Here is a 20,562-nt window from a genome sequence, read left to right as displayed (position 1 = left end):
TGTGGTGCTTTTGTGAAACTTAAAATTAATTTTTAATTATTCTTTTAAAAAAACCTGCAGTGCCCCATGTCAGATTTCTCTTATTGCTACCTATACGCTATGATTTGCAGCCAAGCCCTTCAATTTTCTATAAGGTTACCAGAATATAGTATCTTAACAGGTCAAAGTGTAACAATTGTCTTATTGTAACCCTATATCCGCTAGCGTATAATCGATATAGCAATGCTCTTTGAGAAGTTTTACTCTGTTTTGATTCTTCACCACTAACGGTCTACTAAACATTTCATATTTAGGTGTAAAATGCTGGTCAAAGATTTCAAATCAATGCTTATAAGTCACAACTGTTGCTGAAACAGTGCGTGGAATTGTACCAGAATGGAGCAAAGTTACTGTAGTGCTAGATTGCAAAACACCTTATCTGTGCTAAATTTAGTCATAGAATTATCTTATTCTGGATGTAGAATATGAAAAAATATGGTTTCCTTAACAATGCTTAATGTTTCCTACTAGGCATTATGTGGTACGAGGCCCCGAGAAAACACCTTATGAGGGTATGTATTGACATTGATGTATGTTCAGATCTGAAAATCGGCTGATATATTAATGTTGTTCTGTTTGTCTCACATTTATTAGTCCTTTTTATCATTATATAATAAACTGCTCCAGAGCCTGCAGAATATATCTTTTATTCAAGGGGTGCATTTATTTTGTGTTTCATGATTTGGCTGTGATGGCAGTATTTTAGATTTCTTAATGGTTCTGTTTCAAAATTTTATGCGTTATCATTTAATTTCTTATCCTCTGGCTATCAAAGGCAATATAAAACTTGTGTGTTGGGCAGTTTCCTATTATCAAAACTTTTCTGAACATTTATGGTATGGGCAAAAAATATTGTCACAGTAATGATGCTTTTCTGTTTCCATTAATGAATCGATGTGCTATTGAAGAATAATATCAGAACATCAAGACCTTTGTTTTAATGTTTAATGGAAATTCTGCTGCACTGCTGGTAAAAGATGGAATAATGCATACCTATTTCTATTAAAAACAGAAATAAAAAGGCATTACTTTTCTCAGGGTTCTGAATCTGTGGAATTCATTACCTCAGTGTAGTGAATGCTGAATAAATTTAAGGAGGTGATGGACAGATTTTCAATCAGTAACAGATTAAAGGTTATGGGGAATGGGCAGGAAAGTGGAATTGAGGGTGAAATGTAATGAACCATGATTGTATTAAATGGTGGAGCATGGTTGAGGGGCTGAGTTGCCTACTGCTGTTCCTAGTTATATTCTATGTTCTCTTGCTTTGAATCAGAAAGTTTGGTGAAAGACTATAAAAGTATGTGCCCATAAAGTTTCTGTAATTTATAAAAACTGAGATATTTGTTTGTATTTGAAGATGGGTGTACATCCTATGTTAAGCAGCAGAGGATAGGCAGTGAGTAGGCCTGCTCAGAGGGTGTGCACAAGAGGTAAGTAGGCAAATGCAGAGGCCTACGTGAAACCTAGAGGATGTGGGCAACTACCCTGAGAAGGAAGTAGGTGGAAGTAATTTTCAAGTTCGATTTTATTTAAAAACAAAAAAGGGTGTAATTAATGTCTGTGCTGTAAGTCTGAACCTGTCAGCTAATTTTTTTCTTGCTGATGCCTGTTCTCTGCAACCCCTGCAAAAAAAGTATATAAAGCTTCATCTCAACAAATATTACAGACATACTACCTACAACTTACATTTTGAGAATTGGATTTAAATGTTGGCTGTTTACTTGTAGACTTGGAAGAGTGAAAGCATTCCTGCAGCTAGACAAATAGATATTTCTAGAGGCTAACCACACCAGTGGATTAAGATTTTTATGGGTCATAAGTGGACTGACCAAAAGAGAATTTATTCAGATTGTAGTCCATACAATGAACGAGATTCAGATTTTGTGTTATCCTCATACTAATTACTTTTGTTAAATATTCGTTTATGAGACAAATGAAGTCCCTGTTATATTGGTGGCTCAGTGCTTAGCACTGCAGTCTCACAACGCCAGGTACTTGAGTTCAATTCCAACCTCGAGCGAATGTCTGTATGGAGTTTGCACGTTCTCCTCGTGGCTTTCCCCTGGATGCTCTGGCTTCCTCCCACAACCCAAAGATGTGCAGGCTAGGTGGATTGGCCATGCTAAATTGCCTGTGGTTTTAAAGGATGTGTAGGTTAGGTATAGGGGATTGCAGGGCTACAGGAATAGGGTAGGGGAATGGATCTGGGTGGGATGCTGTTTGTAAGGTTGGTGTGGACTTGAAGGGCCAAATGGCCTGCTTCCACTAGGGATTCTACGATTCTGTAAAAGAATTATCATGAATATGTATGCCCAAATTACTGGTGGATACCAGTGAAGCTGGTGTTGGCTAATATGTTTAAAGGCAGAATGAATCATAATTAGTTTCTGCTGATGTTGATCCTGATGAATGCTCGGTGGCAAGTAATATTTAAAATACACTTTGTCTCCATTGAAAATACCAAATGGGGATCATGATATTGTTTGTGAGAATGGATAGCTCCACGAGCTATTTCAAGAGCTGGGGTAAAACAGAAGTGATTTGCTTTACTACTTTAATTGGAAAAAACTGTTTTCATAAACTGCAAAAAACCAACCAAAATGTATGTTTCAATCATTTTCTGAGCCTGCTTTGCTAACTTTATTGTAACAAGGCTAAGACTTTAAGATGTGTATTTTGTCCTGGTTTCTTTTAAGATAGAGATTGAATGAGAGGTGCTGAGCAGTCTGGTAGCATAAACAGCTTGTGTGCATCTTTTTTGTTAATGTTAGAAAAATAGAAGCAGCCTGGATGGGTATGGCCAGCTCTTGGACCAGGACGTTTATTTTTTTTTAGCTTTAGGCAGTTGCTGTTGTGGGCTTGAAGAAGTGGAAGCAATTTTTCTCTCTCTCTTGATTACAGCCAAAAGCTGGATGTTTACTTCGTTGGCTGCTGGATTGCATGTGAGACAAAATCTGTTTTAGGAATTTGCCTTTCTTCCACAGGATGTGTTTATGGGTTGTTACTATGGTTATGGTTAAGGAATGGTTAATTACTAATAGTTTCTGTGTTTATTATTTTAAGTTTTCAAATGGAGTTAAGTTATTTTAAGTTCTTCCTTCTTTTGTGGTATTGTAACTATATTGTTTGAATAAATTGTGTTTTGCTTAATGTCGAGTAGTTTGACCAGTTGAATTGCATCTGGATCACAGCACTTTACATTTGCCTTTAAAATAAGAAAAAGTTAGGGTCTAGGCTACCACCTTAAAATATGTGGAAAGGGTCTGGTGTGGTGCATAACGTTAAATTGGAATGCAATAACCTCGGTCAAATTGTGAAACTAATGTATCATTGACTCTACCGGCTGTTCATTTAGCCATGTGCATCTTTTTATGGTACTAAAACAAAATATTGAAAATACTGTGAAGTTTGTCAGCATTTGGGAGAAGAGCAAAATCAAACTAGTGTTTCAGCTAAATTAATTATTTCTCCGTTATTCAGTTTCTTTCCTCAGGGATGCTGCCTGACCTGCTGGGTTTTTCCAGCATTTTTTCTAATTACCAGTATCTGTGATATTTTGCTTTTGTGTTAGAACTCTCTTATGCTCCATTTTTGGCATGGCCAAATTCATGATGAAATAAATAATGTTGAAAGTTTCAGTTACAGAATATATTGAAATGAAACATACACAGATTTTAATCGTGCTTTTGCTTTCTCTTTAAATCTAGGTGGTCTTTATCATGGGAAGTTAGTTTTCCCCAGAGAATTTCCTTTTAAGCCCCCTAGTATATATATGATAACACCAAATGGAAGATTCAAATGCAATACAAGGTAAGATACCTTGTAAATAATTTGGAACTTTCCTTAATAGTATCAAAGTGTAGCTATAAGCATGCTGTACAGCATTATTGAAGATTATTATCTATTCTTCATTTCATATTTCACCTTTGGTTATTCACATTGTATGGCTTTGAAATTTCCTGTGTTTATATTAAAAAATACACTTCGTGTTTCCAGTTTCTGGTACATAGCTGTGTTGACATTCTAGTCTAGTGGAGTCATGAAAGATCAATAATTCCCAATTCAAATAATGGTTTTAAGGTTGGTGCAAGTTCAGACGCTCCAAAGGCTAAATTTTTTAAACAGTGAAGCTTTTTAACGTTGTTTTGAATCACCAGTAGATCACAGTGCCTTTCTAAACATTTTGTTTTCATTACAATAATTTCTGCTGTTAATGATATAATTCAGACATTTCCAGGTACTGTCCACGCAGTCAACAAAAGCCATAATTCTTCTGGAAAGTATCAAATATTGCATAATGTTTGTACTCCCAAGAAACCCCTTTTTCTCCTGAGAGGGTATTTGGAAAGCTACAAAAATGCCTCTGCCAGATGTCCCCAGCATCACTGTCTTCAACCAGTTCAATTCACTGCATAAGAAATAGCTGAAGGCACTGGATTTTGCAAAATCAATAGACACTGACAACATTTCGCCAATAATACTGAAGAGTTGTGCTCCAGACTTGCCACAACCTGAGCCAAGCTGTTCCAGTATTGCAATAACATTAGTATCTACCTGACGACAATGTCCAAAATTGCCAAAATGCAGGACAAATCCATCCCAACCAATTACCACCCCATCTGTTTACTCTTAATGACCAATGAAGTGATGGAAGGGGTGCTATTGAATGCCACATGCATTAATCTACTCACGTGCTCAGTTTCATTTTCTCCAGGCTAATCAACTCTAATTCATTACAACCTATCCAGCATACGCAAGGTACAAGTCAGGATTATGATGGAATACTCTCCATTTGCCTGGATGGATGTAGCTCCAGCAACACATGAGCTCAACACCATCTAGAAAAAAAACAATCGCCTTAATTGGCAACCCATTCATTATTTTGAGCAATCACTCCTTTCGCCAGTGTTGCACAGCAGTATCATAGGTCTTCACAGCTGGATCAAAATCCTGGAACTCTACCCTTTACATCATTGTGTATTAACAACATATCTACCCCACATGGACTTCAGCAGTTCACAAAGACAGCTCATCGCCACCTTCTCCAGGGTAACATTCCAACTCACATTCCGTGAATGAATTAAAAAAAATCTCCTTTCTGACTAACAAAAGGGAATTTGCAGGTGTTGTGATGGGCTGTATTTCCTAGGCTATAAGCTGGAAGTCAGGTTAATAAAGGAGAAAATCAAGCAGGAGCTAAAGCAAATAACATTCTTTACCAGATTGTGATAAATAATTTATCTCCAATAATGGAAATTAACTCCATTGAAACCATTAATAATGCTCGTTAGCTGTAATACATCCACAAGGAAAATCTTTAATGTTGAAAACACATTGTGCCCAACTAGTTCCAGCTTATCGATGTTTGGCGAAGAAGAGGTTCATCAAACATAGTTTATTTTGGATCCAAAATTAACCTGTCTTTCATTTGGAAATGTAAATTAAATCACCGTAAGGTTGTGTCATTCACGTTCTCAAACAGACAGGACGCATCACATGCATTTTAAAGCCATGCAGTCTTATCAGAGTATGGTTTTCCAATTATTTACTTTTTATGGGTTTGTGAAGCAAGGTAAATTCCTGACAAGAAGTGATGGGTTTACTCCCTGTCTGTTAGACCGAAGGCTCATGAACGATTAATTATCTTCTCATGCCTGGTATACAATACTACTTGGTTTTAACAATATTACTGTTTCTAACTAAAGTAACATATTTGGCTCAAGTGATATAGGAGCCAGAAATGTGAGTCAATTATATTTCTATACAAGTGGATTCAACATCCTAGGGCTTCTCATTGACTAGACACTGAAACGGCCTCGCCATATGTATATAGACTGTGGCTACAAGAACAAGTAAGAGATTAGGTATCCTGTAGAAAGTAACTCACTTCTGATTCCCTAAAGCTTGTCAGCCATCTACAAGGCACAAGTCGGATGTGTGATGCAGTACTCCCCACTTCCTTGACACCATCCAGGACAAAGCCACCTGTATGATTTGCATCATGTACACAAACATTCCCTCAGTAGCAGTTTGTACCGAGTACAAAATGCAGTGCAGAAATTCACTAAGGCTTCTTAGATAACATGTTTTAAATTTACATCTAAAACGACAAGGAGAATAGATACATGGGAGCACTACCACCTGCAAATTTCTCTCCTAGCCATCCTGTCTTGGAAAGATATCACTGTTGCTTCAGTGACGTTGGGTCAAAATCCTGGAACTGCCTGAACGATATTGTCTACCTAACTGAAATGGACTGCAGCAGTTCATGAAGACTTCACTTCTTTCTCGAGGGCAGTACATACTGGGCCAGCCATTGGTGCCCACATGCCAAGAATTGGAAAAAAAAATCTAGCAGATGGTATCCGATTAAAAGTTTGTATCAGATGGCTCACTACAATAGTCGTATATAAAAAATAATGTTCCATTTAATGTTTGAAATTAGATTGATTTGAGCCCCAGTCAATTCCTAACAATGTTCCTAATTTCACTGAATCTATTGCAAGCTGTGAAGTGTGGATCACCTTCCTCCTATGAAGAAGGCAAGTCATTGCAATTTGCTGTTACACAGTTCACTTTTCAGTAGCTTACTGTACAGCAACAATTGACCAATAGTGAGCCAAGTGAGTGGCAATTCAGCATCTCCTAGTGACTTGCTATATAGAAATAGCAAAGTTCTCTAGAATCAGCCTCAAAGCTCTTTGAACAAAAGTATACATGTCTTCTGAGGAAGAAATAAATATTGCATAATTTTAATTAACATAACCTTTAGAAATTCCTTATGCCACAACACAAATTCTTGGGGGCTTAGGCACCCACAGCAGATCAAATGCAGTTACTCATGGAGGCTACTTGCCACTAAGTGCTTGAGGACAATTAGGGATAGGCAATTTGCTGGCCTTGCCAGAGATGTCCATGTCCCATGAACAAATTTAGAGGAAAAAAAAATGTTGGCATGAGTTTTACCTGTCAGATGGGTCCAATGTTTGAGCATCGTCAAAGTCTCAAAACATTTTATTATTTTGAAATAAATTTAAAGGAGGGGCTTGTGCCAGCTTAATGCTTTCGGTTTAACTGAGTTTTTGTAAAACCAGTCTGTGTTTTCTTTAAAAACAAATCTAACCGTCAAATATTTACACCTTGTAAAAGCTTTAATCAAGAAACATTGCACTCACTTTTGATCAATATAAGTGAGTTTTTCTTTTGGTAGTATATGCATGTTACCACTTGTGATTAACCTGTTGATTTTTGTTTTAAGAAAATGACCAGCAGTAGGCTTCCTGCTGTAAATTCTGCATAGTATACCCTATATTTGTTACAAAAGTTAGAGATCAAATAGTAATTCCATTTTCAAAAAAATGATTTGTGAAAGGCTTGTTTTTTTTCCAAATCCACCAGTAATCTCATAATCTCTTGTCCATATTTGCATTTTGATATGTTGAGATTTCATGGTTTCCCATTTTACTTTTTGCACCCAAATCCATTCTTATATGGCTTCACTTGCTATTTTCAGAGTATTGCTTGTATATAGCTCATTTCAACATTGACAATTCAGTATTTTTGTGTTGTGATTGTCAATGTTTTTAGTCAGCATTTGCAACCATCATAGTTTTTGAATGTTGTAATCAAAGTTAAAACCTGAGATGATACAGAAACAGATTTTGGATGGTGATTTGTGTAATTGTTAGATAACATTTCTTTTTAACACATGCAATGCAGATTTATATTTAGGATGTTGACATATTTTACCAAGGGTATATGAACTCTAGCGTTTTTGCCTGAATTCCCAAAAACACACATTTTAAGTTATGGTAACACAAGTTTACCATAAACTGCAAATTACTTGAAACCTTTTCAGCAATATCCTATTTAAATGCCCATGCTTTTAACACTTGTAACATTAGTTGAAGTCTTGAATGAAGAATCTCCGTTGTGGAACAAGGAATTGCTAAAAATTATGCACTTATTATTTATTTTCCACATTTTTGGTCTTCGTTTTCCATTCTATTCCTTCCTCAAAAACTAGTACACTCGTGATTAACAAAAAGCGTGGAATCTGATTTTCCATAATTTTGTTGATTCTGTAGCTGACCACTAGAAAGTGCTGAAGTACTGTTCCCTGGTCTCCCTGTCCAGAATAATATCGCTCGTTCTCTGAAGCTCCATCTGATGTCACTATGTGGGAACTCACAGGCTGACATTCAGCTGTGTTCTTGATGTTTGCCTTAAAAATAATATCTCTGTAGGTGGAGTCCCAAAGAAGAGTAGACTTTGGATAAGTTGTCTAAAATACAGTGTGTGAAAATGTGATTTCCTACCTCATAGTTGTCTATCTGTAGGCTAAGAAATTTGAGAAATGATATAAATCCTGTTGAGAAAAACAACCTTAATTACAGTAAACGTCTTTACCTTGCAGGTTATGCCTTTCAATCACTGATTTTCATCCAGATACCTGGAACCCAGCCTGGTCTGTCTCTACAATCCTGACTGGTCTTCTTAGCTTCATGGTAGAGAAAGGGCCTACATTGGGTAGCATCGAAACTTCTGAATATACAGTGAGTTACTTCCATTAATTACTAAAGAAGATCTCTTTGCTATCATGCTATAGATTTTTTGAGGTTTGAACAGAATGATGTTGCTGCCTTCCAAATTATATTTTTATTCTCTTCCACTTCTCCCCTTTCTTATAGACGCCAAATCTTTGGAACTAAGAATTGTCTGCCTCTAATTTCAATTTCTTTGTATTGAGCATAACACTCTGCAGACAGAGGAGAATGCTGTTCAATAGAAATGAACTACGACTTTGTCTTCTCCTTGTTTTCTAGGTCTGTGTAATCATTATCTTATTTTATGCTTAATGTACATTCTGTCCTATTTTAAACTTGTTTGAAACTCTTGCTATGTTCACATTCACATCCAGTCCCACTTACCAATCACCCCGTGCTCCCTGTTTAGCTTTTTGCTTCTGGTCAAACTGTGTTAACTTTAAACTTTCCATCCTTGTTTTCAAATTCTTTTTGCCCTCTCTACAAATCCCCACTGTCATTCCCACTAACCCAGCCCCAATCCAGTAGATCTCTACCACCACAAAAACAAAGTTGCTGGAAAAGCTCAGCAGGTCTGGCAGCATCTGTGAAGGAAAAATCAGAGTGAACATTTCGGGTTCGATGACCCTTCCTCAGAACCAGTAGATCTCTACATTTCTGCCATTTCTGATTTTAGTGATTGTGTGTGGCTGTCTAGGTCCTAAATTGTGGAATTCCTTCCTTTTATCTCAGTCTCTTCACTTAACATTCCTACTTTAAAATGATATTTATACTGATCATTTTTACCAAGCTTTTGATCCTGTAGCTTAAAGTCTGCTAATGTGGTGCAGTGTCAACCTTTGTTTCATAATGCTCATCTAAAGCATCTTGGGATATTTATAACGTTAAAGACAGTGTATAAATTTATGCTGTTACATAAAAATATGTTCTTTGTTCATTTTATCATTACTAATCAGTCTACCAGACTTGAATGCCAAATGTATTGGGCTGACATGAAAGTGGATAGAGAGCCCTCAGGTGCTCCTAGAGTTTGGTACATTGCAGAAATTTCATTAACCATATTTCTGTTTTTTTGCATACATATTTAGGGTCACATCCTGAAAATATTGGATTTTTATATAGGGGACCTGTTTGTTCTTTTGTCAGTACAATAGGAAAACAAACTGATCTTCAGTTTTTGTGTTTTAACACATTTAATCATAGCTGTTAATTTTTTCTCTTTTTATTTGCAAAAGTTAATAATTTTGAAGTGTCTGGTTTTAGAATAATTTAATTTTTGGTACGTTCATTGCTGTGATGCAGCTGCTGATGTAGCTTGCTTTTAAAATCTATTCATTTTGTCACAAGCCTTTCAAAATGTTTGGCTGCTAGCATCACACGGCCTGAAGATGGACAACCTGTTGCAAGTTTTACAGCAGGGGGCTTATTGTGGCTATTGAATACACTGAAGATTTTGCTAGTTTTTATGATTTAATAGATTCACAATTGTCTCCATTGATGGCTTGTCAAAGAATAGACCTCCGGCTCTCACAGCAAAGCCATGAATGCTACAAAGCAATTTTGTCGCTTGTGTTGTATCCTGTATCAATCAAAACAGAGAAGAGACATTGCAGGTTCTCTAGGAGCCAGATAGCCTACTCTAATTCAAGCTCTGACTTTCATCAAAAGTTGCTTAAGTATTCTGGCACTAGAACATTAGGGGCAAAAATGATTACAATAACAATTTTTGAAATTGCAAACACATTTGATTTTGGCTAGTTATCAACTGCACTCTGGTGCTAATTGATGCTTAACTGTCAGTGATTTTTGAAAAATCTCCATTTATGATCCTCTGAATTTTCAAAATGCAATTCCCTCAACTGCCAGTTAATGTCAAAGTATCCTCAGCTCTAATAACACCATAAAAGCATCCTATTATCAGCGGTTCCAGCCCTGTTTGAGTCCATTAAGTCACAAGCTAATAGTTAGTACAGTAAAGGCGGATGAAATAATAGTCTTTACCTTTTTAAAGCAACGTTATGCATTTTTAGTGGAGTGAAATGTCTATTTTCCTAATTTCTGGGCTCGAGTTGCATTTTCATTATTTTTGCTTAGATCACCTCTTTCCAAAGTGTCTTTCTGTTTAAGATGCTTTGTTGGAAATGAGCAAACACTTCTGAACTCAGTGGATATCTGAAAGTCTGCAGAAGAATTTAAATAGATTGAGTGAATGGGCCAGGGTCTGGCAAATGAAGTATGATGTTGTAAATGTGAGGTCATCCATTTTGTTAGGAATTACAGCAAAATGAACTATTATTTAAATGGTGAAAAATTGCATTGTGCTGCTATGCAGAGGGACCTGGGAGATCTTGTGCTTGAATCACAAGGAGGTTTGCAGATGCCGCAGTAATTAAGAAGGCAAATGGGAATATTGTGCTTCATTGCTAGAGGGATGGAGTTTAAAAACAGGAAGGTTATACTGTGGCTATGTAGGGTGCTGGTGAGGCCGCACCCATCGTACTGTGTATACTTTTGGTCTCCGTACTTGAGAAAGGATGTACTGGCATAAAGGAGGGTACAGAGGGGGTTCACGACGTTGACTCCAGAATTGAGAGGGTTGGCTTATGAGGGGACATTGAGTAGACAGCCTATACTCATAGAATTTAGAAGAATAAGGGGGGATCGTATAAAAATGTTATAAAATTATGAAGGGAATAGATAAGATAGAAGCAAGGAGGTTGTTTTCGCTGGTGGGTGAAACTAGAACTGGGGTTTATAGCCTCAAAGTAAGGGGTGCAGATTTAGGACAGAGTTGAAGAGGAACATCGTCACCCAAAGTGTTGTGAATCTGTGGAATTCCCTGCCCAGTAAAGTAGTTGAGGCTAAGATACATTTTTGAACACTAAAGGAGTTAAGGGTTACGGTGAGTGGTCAGGTCAGTGGAGCTGGGTCCACGAAAAGATCAGCCAGGATCTTATTTAATGGCAGAGAGACTTGGCAGACCAAATGTCTTTCTCCTGCTCCTTATGTTCAAAAGAATGCACCAATCAAGTTGTGTTATCTGGCCACCAGTGTAACCGTGTAGTAACAATGGTGGGTAAAATATCTACTATCAGAAATAAAACAGTCTGAAAACACCCTATATATGAGTGAGGATCAGGATTTTGAATAAACAAATACCTTGCTACTTCAAGATTGATATCTGTTTCAGCTACAGGCTCTGCTGTGCGCATTGTTTGGGATGATATGCCAGATTTTAAAAAATATTTACCTGAATGGTGGTAACAAGGTCAGAATAATCTTGGTGTGATGAACTATTTAGTGTTTGTATGTCCAATTAGCGTCATAGAACCTGCAGGAAATTAGGGGACTATTTTTAAAATAAAAAAGACACCCTTACCCCTTGGTCACGTGTTGGCAAATGACACAAACCACAGGAGCCTTGCAGCCATGCAAGACCCTTAATTTCTATTTTCTTTTAAATGTAAGGGGAAATTAATGCTCTTGAAGCTGGGCATTGGAATGTATCTCTCAGTTGTTTCACTGGGCACAAAAAGTATTTGATCTAATTGTGCATTGGCATATTTTAGGGCCGGTGTTTAGGACCACTTTATGTAGTGAAGTTTCCAGATTTTCACAAAGTTTGTTTCTCATGCATATCTTTTTAGTTTTAAGAGCTTGATTTAAGTCTAATTATTGTAAGGTGTCCACAAAACTGCCCTGTTCAACTTTTCAGCTGTGTGTTATTTCAGCGTGATTTATCTGGAAATTTGGATAAGGAGTAACGTTGGATTACCTGCTATTATTATTGTCTGTTCAGCTGCCATGTTTGGAATGTCCTCTGTTTGCTGTGTATTAGTCTTGATGTACTCGGAGGTTTGTTTATTTGAGAACGCAGTTTCCATTGCATGTTCTCAAATGGCCCCAAAAGTTGAATGCTAAATAATATTAATTTCACATATGTCATAGTCATCTTTGATATTTTAGGTCAGGTAGGATTAGACGTCTGGGAAGAAGGGGAAGATAGTGACTTGTAACATAGAGACAGAGGATGAATTGAAGAGGAGCTACTGAATGATCTTGAGTCAAAATCCTGCTTAGTACCCACAGCAAGACACGAAAATGACAGGCTAACACTGAGGTTGGAATGCAGACTCAAAACAGTTTGCTGGCAAAAAAAGGATTCATGTGCTCCTGGGAGTTTGTGGTGTCCTGGTCATGAAATTGTCTGATGTCGTTAAAGTTTGGGGGAATTTGAGGCCCAAAAGAATGTGTGCGGATTAGGTTGTGGGCTGAAAATGTGCTCATTTGGGAAAGTTAAGGTAGAGCTCATTGTTGGAAACTAGTGTTGAGAGTTGCAATTTTGTTTTGTATTAAGTGTCTGGCTACTCGTTTAGGTGAGGGATTGTCCCATTAGGACTCGATTTAATGTATGATCAAATGGTCATGGCTTGTTTTTATTTGTGCTATTAATCTATTAGGACAATACCGTCAGAATCTTGAAAGCACCAATCATTTATGTTTAATAGATATTAACTTGCACCGAATAATGCTTTAAACTGAATTTTTGGTCAAATACTTTACTACAGTCTTTGAAAAGTTACTTGTGATTTTTCTTTATAAATTCAGTAACGTTTTATTTTAACTGACAAATTAAAATTGTCTTGTGGCAGTTTATCCTGATCCTTGAATAAGTGCAAAGTAACACTGATACATTGAATCTCATCTTTTCTTACAGAAAAGGCAACTTGCTGTCCAAAGCAGCGCTTTTAATCTAAAGGATAAAGTGTTCTGTGAACTCTTCCCAGACTTAGTAGAGGTAAGTGTTCATACACTTTCAGGCTGGCCAACGTGTTGAATGTGTTGCCCAAGCTGGCCAATAGTTCAAAAAGAATTTTGTTTTCTTTGGTATCGAATTAAGTAGTGAAAATTATGAAAATCAATGAAACCAGATTTAGAAGCATTGAAATTCTTCGGTTTACTGGAAAGGTTGTATCAGGTTTCATTTAGTGAATAGATGCCAAGGAGTTTTTAGAACACAAGTTGAAATCAAAAGAATGGGGGTAGATTAATAGGACGAGTGGTACTTGTTGACTGGCAAGAAGATCTGGAGATCATTGCAGTTAAATTTGTGATCCTGACTTATGGGGCACAGTCTTTGACAGTGCTCTCAGTCAATCTGGATTCTGCCACAATACAGAGGAGTCTGATATAGTAGAATGTTTGACGCTCAGGATCTAGTCTGCGCAGGTGACAATAGGAAAGTGGTTGAAGTTTTTTTTAAACAATTTAGTTTTTATTAAAGAAGTTAAGTGCAGGCAGCAACATAGAAATTAATAAGTTGTCCGGATGTAATGTTAAAAATGGTTGAGTTTGTTTTTTGTGACCTTGCAATCATAAATTTGCAGTTGTTTTCTCTTTGCTCATGTGAGATTCATATTTGGTAAAATTAAGGGATCTATATGGGTCTTATCCTCTCTACCATCAGTCATTTTTATTACCATTGCAAGGGGTCAGTGTTTTGCAAAGAGGTATACTCATGATGAATTTAACACATGAAAAGGAGAAGCGACAAAGAGGTTCAAAGCAAAATGAATTCAATGACATTAGTTTTACTTTCTCTTATCTCTAGGAAATAAAGGAAAAACAACGAGCACAAGAAGAACTAAGTAACAGGGCTCAGGCCCTGCCTCTGCCAGATGTTATCCCCGATGGTGAAGTGCACCAAAATGGTATGCCACTTCTTAACGGCCATGCAGTGCTACCAGCTGCCAACCACCAAGGCCTTCAGCAGGCCAACCGAAACCATGGACTCCTAGGAGGAGCCTTAGCAAACTTATTTGTCATTGTTGGTTTTGCAGCCTTTGCTTATACAGTGAAGTATGTGTTACGAAGCATAGCACAAGAATAAAGCTGCTGAACAGACCAAATCACTGCAACCTTGCAAACAAATCGGACTCCTTTTTGGGGAAACGTTGCAGAAGGGCAAGATTAAGACTGTGCGCTGGAGTGAATTAAAATTACATTTGTATATGTACAAAAGTGACCAATTAGAGCCTATGGTTTTCTTTCACAGATGTACGGATCAATGGAGCTAACAAATGGTTTAAGAATATGCAAGGGTTCGGATTTACTATACTGGTCGTACATATTTTACAATGGATGACCAATATTATGCTTCTTAATTATGGTGAATCTGAAACTTGTGCTATTTCTAAAAGGGGAGTGTTTTGCATTTTCAGATTTTAATTGTTTACTTCACAATGATTAAAAATCTATACCCCCAACATAAATGACTTTTTAAAGTATTTATATTACTGTTGTACTTAGAATATATTGGAAGCATTTCTGAAATAAAAGCAAAATGCAAAAATTAAATGCTAAACAGGATAAAACTGAGAGTGGACTTTAAAAGTACTTTTTAAAAAGTGTTTTTTTTTGCTTTAGCAAAATTGAAAGGGTGAGGGTACGATATTGGTCGTCCAGTGTAATATAAGTGACCGCCAGAGAAATCAAGACCTTGTGCACATTCCAACAAACTGATTACAGGCTTTTCCTCATTAGGTTTATGGGTATCTCTTTGGCAAAACAGTTACAGAAACCATAATTTATAAATGAGATTTGTGAAAAGAAAAGATGCTCAATGCCCCACTTGTATTGTTGGAAACAGTACTTTAATGGACAATAATTTGCTGCTTAACCAGTTATTTCTGGAAGATGTTAAGTTTGCCTTTCCTTTTACACAGTATCTTTAGAATTTTGCAATACTTTTTCCAAAAAAACCCATGTGCAAAGTCTGATCGACTTCGCAATATACACAATTGCAAATTGGTGATTTAAGAAGGTCTTTGCAATGCCTCATCCTAATTTTAGGGTGGCATTAAACATTAAAATAGCGTATTTGGAATTCTGTTAAATGTCCTTTCTAACAAGCAATAGAAGTCAGATTACATTTTCACTTGACTGAAGACACTGTCGTTTTGCTAAATTAAAGTACCTTTCCGGATGTAGTTATACCTGTCCCACTTGGCTGTTCATCTGAAATGAGCGTGTTGTGTGTAATAGCAATGACTGCTTTGTAAATTGACTATCAATAAAATTTACAGGATATAGTAATATCATTGCTTGTCTTTAATGTCTTTGAAAGAAAAAACTAAGAACTGTTCAAATTTGTCACCTGTTTTCTAGAAGAGACTGATAGTACCATAAATGTAAAGTCCCCACAGTTTTATTCTGAAAGTATTGAGTAGGGAATTGTTTGTTGTTCATTTACGTTTCTATAGTTCTACTTTATAATGTACAAAATATTTGTCAAGCCTTTGGAAAGTGTTTCTGGAAAGCTGTATTGGAATTGAGAATGTGTTGGTGACTTTGTATTTTGGAATTACTGAAAACTGAATGGACAAACAATGCAAATTCATTAAACTGACGAGCATTAAAGTTATAATTTTGCAAGGCCTCTCTGCCTCATCCACAGCATTATTTTAAAATTTGGAAAAGGTTTTTTTTAAAAACCCCTATTCCTTAAAGTGTGAGTTAAGGTTTTCAATTTAATGTAAACTATATCATCTGGAAACCATTGATGAAGTTGCCCAGAGAGATCTATTTTGAATTTTTTTTAAAGAAAGTTGATTTCAGTACCTGTTTAGTTTTATGTTCTGATCTGTTTGTTTCTAAAATAAATAAATTCTTTCTCACAAATGAAACTAGAAATTCAGGTAATCCCTTTTTCTACTGGATTTTCCTCCAATCCACCACCACCTCATTAACATTGCTATCCTTCTGAGTCCATTCAAGAAGCAAACTGCTGGGACACTCGGATGGCTTCTGGACTAGCGGAATATGGGTATGGGAAATGAAGGAGATTGCAGGAGAACATAGATTCATAAACTGACTCAACAATTCAATGCAAAGAAATGTGTAATTATACATTTTGGACGGACACTATGAAAGATTAAAAGATCTTTAAAAGAGGTGGTGGAATTGAGGTTTAATTTTAAGATTAAAGTTAAATAAAAAATTAAGCAGCAGCTGGGGTTTTGTTCAATTTTAAAAAGGATTTAGCCATAGTTACTCTGATCATCTTATGCAAGGATGTTTGATGATTATAACGGCACCAGAAAAACAATAGACCCTTTCACAGATTAACAGAGGACCTAGTATGTAATCCAGAATAATTTAAACTTTTGTTCTGCTGCTTGGTGAATTTTGTTTCTCTGTTATATCTGTACAGGCTTCCCACTCTATCCCTCAGGAAATTTCACTCCGGTCTCGTTCAGATTATAGTTGTCTGGTTAGTAATTCATAAGTAATTTCAGCTATTTTGATTTTGTGAGCATAGATTAGATTGTGAAGTAAAGATTGATTTTTCACAGTCCCATCAAGCGTATTGCTTCAGTTGAGCTTCAGGCATTTACCTATTTGTCTTTCTAGGCTGTAGTTTTTTTTTTAAGAGTGACTATAAATGGTCCAATTGCTCGAATTGCATTGATCGAACTTGGTTTCCTATATCTTGACAGATTGCGCCACAAAAGTAGAGGAAAAAACAGCTGTAATTCATTTTTCTACATTGGCATTGATCGAGCGCCACAAGTTATTGTAAACTGAACCTGTCCTTTATCCGTGACTCAGTGGTTGTACTGCCCTAAGTCAGAAGGTGGTTGGTGCAGGTCATACTACGGAAGTTTGAGCACTATATCTAGACTGGCATCCAAAACAGTATTGGCAATGCTGTGCTAATGCAGCTGCTTGCTTTCCAGTGAGATGCAAAACCTTGGGTCTTTCAAGTGGATGCAAAAGAACCTGTGGCACTATTTCTTGCAACACAGCAGTTCTCTGCAGCATCCTGACAATATTTATCGTCATTCCGCAGATTAGTTTTCAAAAAATGATATGGTAGTTTTCATTTGTTAGTTATGTAGGACTTCACTATACCCAAATTGGCTGTTACTTTTCCTGCATTACAACAATGACCTCACTACTGTGCAGAATTGTCTGTAAGGAGATTTGAATCATTGTTTTGGAAGCTACTACTGTATAACTGCAAAACTTGCAGTCTGTTGCAATGCGGGTTGAGCACAGAATATGTTCCAGCTGAAGCTCTTACACATGTTTTCAATCTCTTTCTTCTCACGTGCAATTAGTTACCATACTTGAAAGTGCTTTTCATTTTTTCTCACACACGTGATTGCTGCGTTCTCTTGCTAAGTCAGCGTGTACTCTGCTGCAACTGCTTTATTCTATCTTGGAGGATGTGTGAAGTGAAGGCCAGTTTTCTCTCTGGATGCGTAAGATCCACTGGTACTATTAGAAAAGCTGTACGTTACACATTGCCTTAGTTGATGTTAATCCTTCACTAAGATTATTGGCAGATTATTTAGTAACTTGTTGCTGCTTGGAACTTTGTGTGCAGTTTGACTGTTTGCCTGCAGTGCAATGACTATAATTGTTACTGAGTTCCTTGGCTGTAAGATGCTTTGGGGCATTGATATATAGAGACACATAAAACTGCAACATTGTTTTCTTAAATTTATTCATCAGAAGTAAGTGTGGCTGGTTGGGCCATCGTTCAAGGGCTAGCTCTAAGAAACATTTCAGACAAAGAACTTCCTGGCAAGGCATTATTTATTGCCCATACCTAAGCTAGTGGCTTGCTAGGCCACTTTGCATGCAGCATTGCTGATGTTTCCCTTTCCAGTTCATGGAGGAGACTTCACAGAGTTAGGGGTTCAATCAAGGGAGGACCGGCAAAACAATACCTCCTATTAAAACCCATTCTGGTGCTTGATCTTTTAATTTGTTCTCTCTCTTTTGATGATCATTTATTGAATGCAGTAATAGCTAGAATGTCTCATTTGACCATTGTAAATGGAGCCACGTGTGTGCAAAGTTTGAGTCCGATTCTGCCCTTCTTTGATTTTCACACATGCACTTACCCATAGATTCATGAGACATGAGCTGGTATTCTTCCTGATTTTTGCCTTTGGCCCAACCCAGTGACGTTGGGCCCATTTGTAGACACCAACTAAAGTTCTGACTGAAATAATTCAAGAACCCAGTCGAGGTATTACGACAGAGATCACTGTGGTCAATCAGTCATTGTTTGGGTATGGGAGCCAGGTAATAATGGATCTGAATATTTATCATCCATTCTGTGTGCAATTGCAAAATATGGCTGCATATGTTTTTGTATGAATGATTTACGTTGTTTTGTAGGATTTTTAGCCATGACATTGGCCTTTTTCAAATGCAAACAAAAGTGAGGCATTGCATTGCATCACATTTTCATGACTATTTTCTTCCAATTGGACTTTAGTATCAAAGTAACTATTGTACCTGCAGGTGGCAGTGTAATAGAAATTTTAATTTTGCATGTATTGTCAATTTCACCCATCGTCTGTCCCTCACGCTATCTTATAGAGATGATGCAGTAAAAATATTTTGTGATAACAATATTAGAACGCTTTGGAAATTTTCTCTTACCTGTAAATGGCACTGTAACTTGGAGTAGTAAACTAGTTACTTTGCATGACTACTTCAACACCATACTTAAGACTTTGTAGCATTCTTTGAGGCCATGTGCTGCTGTTACATTTTCAGTACCTGTTTATCAATGCATGAAGAACTTCAAGTAATGCCTTTGGATCTCTTTGAATAGGTTGATCATCCCGTCTAAATGGCCACAATGTGGACTGCAGCATCAAATTAAATTATGTTCCACAAACTGACACTGAGACACATTAATACTTAAAAATCCATGACCTTAATATACCTCCTCCTTTCTCATGCGTGTAAAAAAAAAGAACGTTTTCATTTTTTGCAGTTTGCACAGGCATGTGTAAATAGAGTTACCATTACCAGGATTAGTAAATTAGCCAAATGTTATCAATATTAGACACAAAGCAAAATTTGGACGTTAGTAAGCTGTTTTGTGGTCTTTTTAATTAGCTTTTGAGCATTGGCAGACATTGTGATTTGTAAGGGCTGCTTACATTCAATCTGATCAGTTAATGATCACCTTTCCCTAAATAATGAGCTCTCAAAAATCCCTGTGCAATCTTGTGGCAAGTTAGGTTCCTGCAGAATTCAACTAATGGTTATTAAGTGGGCCAATTTAATCACACAAATGTAACCCATTTGAACACATCATATGGTCTGAAGTAAAAATCCTGCAGACGACTTATCCCAATCTGCCAAGCCAGTGCACTAATCATTTGCAATTTGGTCCCAGTCACATTACTAGCAAGGCAAAAGAAAGAATACTTGGGCCGGAGATATGCAGCTGTTAATAACTGGATTAGTTTATGTCTCAATTTGTACGTCATATCAGAATTCACATTAGTTATTGTGCCTTGTGCAATTCAACAGAATACCACAATAACAATGTGCGAAGCTGGATGAACACAGCAGGCCAAGCAGCATCTCAGGAGTGCTCCTGAGATGCTGCTTGGCCTGCTGTGTTCATCCAGCTTCACACTTTGTTATCTTGGATTCTCCAGCATCTGCAGTTCCTATTATCTCAGAATACCACAACATTGTTTTCTTAAATTTATTCATCAGAAGTGAGTGTGGCTGGTCGGGCCATCATTTAAGGGCTAGCTCTAAGAAACATTTCAGACAAAGAACTTTTTATTCCATTGTAGGATTTGGGCATTGGTGGCAAGGCATTATTTATTGCTCATCTCTAAACTAATGCCTTGCTAGGCTATTTTGCAAGCAACATGCTGATATGTTTCCCTTTCCAGTTTATGGGGGAGACTTCACAGAGTTAGGGGTTCAACCAAGGGAGGACCGGCAAGATTAAAACCCATTCTGGTGCTTAAACTTCTTTTCTTAAAAAATCTTTGTTAAACACCAATTTTCTAATTTTGTCTTTCAATCTCATTTTTAAGTATTACTTGTAATTCATTTAAAGCCCATTTTGTGGTTTATAAAAATGAAGCCCAGTTTATGTTACATAGTGCATACCTGATATTTTTTCTTTTTTGAAGGCATT

General features: G+C 36.9%; 1 protein-coding gene across 4 annotated transcripts in view; it reads left to right on the top strand.

The window, feature by feature from the left end:
* Window positions 1–15,683, top strand: part of ube2j2 (ubiquitin-conjugating enzyme E2, J2 (UBC6 homolog, yeast)) — a 31,435-nt gene extending 15,752 nt beyond the window's left edge. For all 4 annotated transcript variants that reach the window (XM_048561386.1, XM_048561387.1, XM_059655580.1 and 1 more), the window contains 5 exons: window positions 511–551; window positions 3,750–3,852; window positions 8,459–8,597; window positions 13,306–13,386; window positions 14,200–15,683. In XM_048561386.1, coding sequence (XP_048417343.1) covers window positions 511–551; window positions 3,750–3,852; window positions 8,459–8,597; window positions 13,306–13,386; window positions 14,200–14,478 — 643 coding nt within the window. In that variant the 3' untranslated portion in view covers window positions 14,479–15,683. The remainder of the gene's footprint in view (window positions 1–510; window positions 552–3,749; window positions 3,853–8,458; window positions 8,598–13,305; window positions 13,387–14,199) is intronic.
* The last annotated feature ends 4,879 nt before the right edge of the window (window positions 15,684–20,562 follow it).

The sequence above is a fragment of the Stegostoma tigrinum genome, chromosome 28 (genome assembly GCF_030684315.1).
Source record: "Stegostoma tigrinum isolate sSteTig4 chromosome 28, sSteTig4.hap1, whole genome shotgun sequence".
Taxonomy (NCBI): Eukaryota; Metazoa; Chordata; class Chondrichthyes; order Orectolobiformes; family Stegostomatidae; genus Stegostoma; species Stegostoma tigrinum.
The sequence above is the reverse complement of the archived record's forward strand: the minus strand, read 5'-3'. Positions and strand labels throughout refer to the sequence as shown.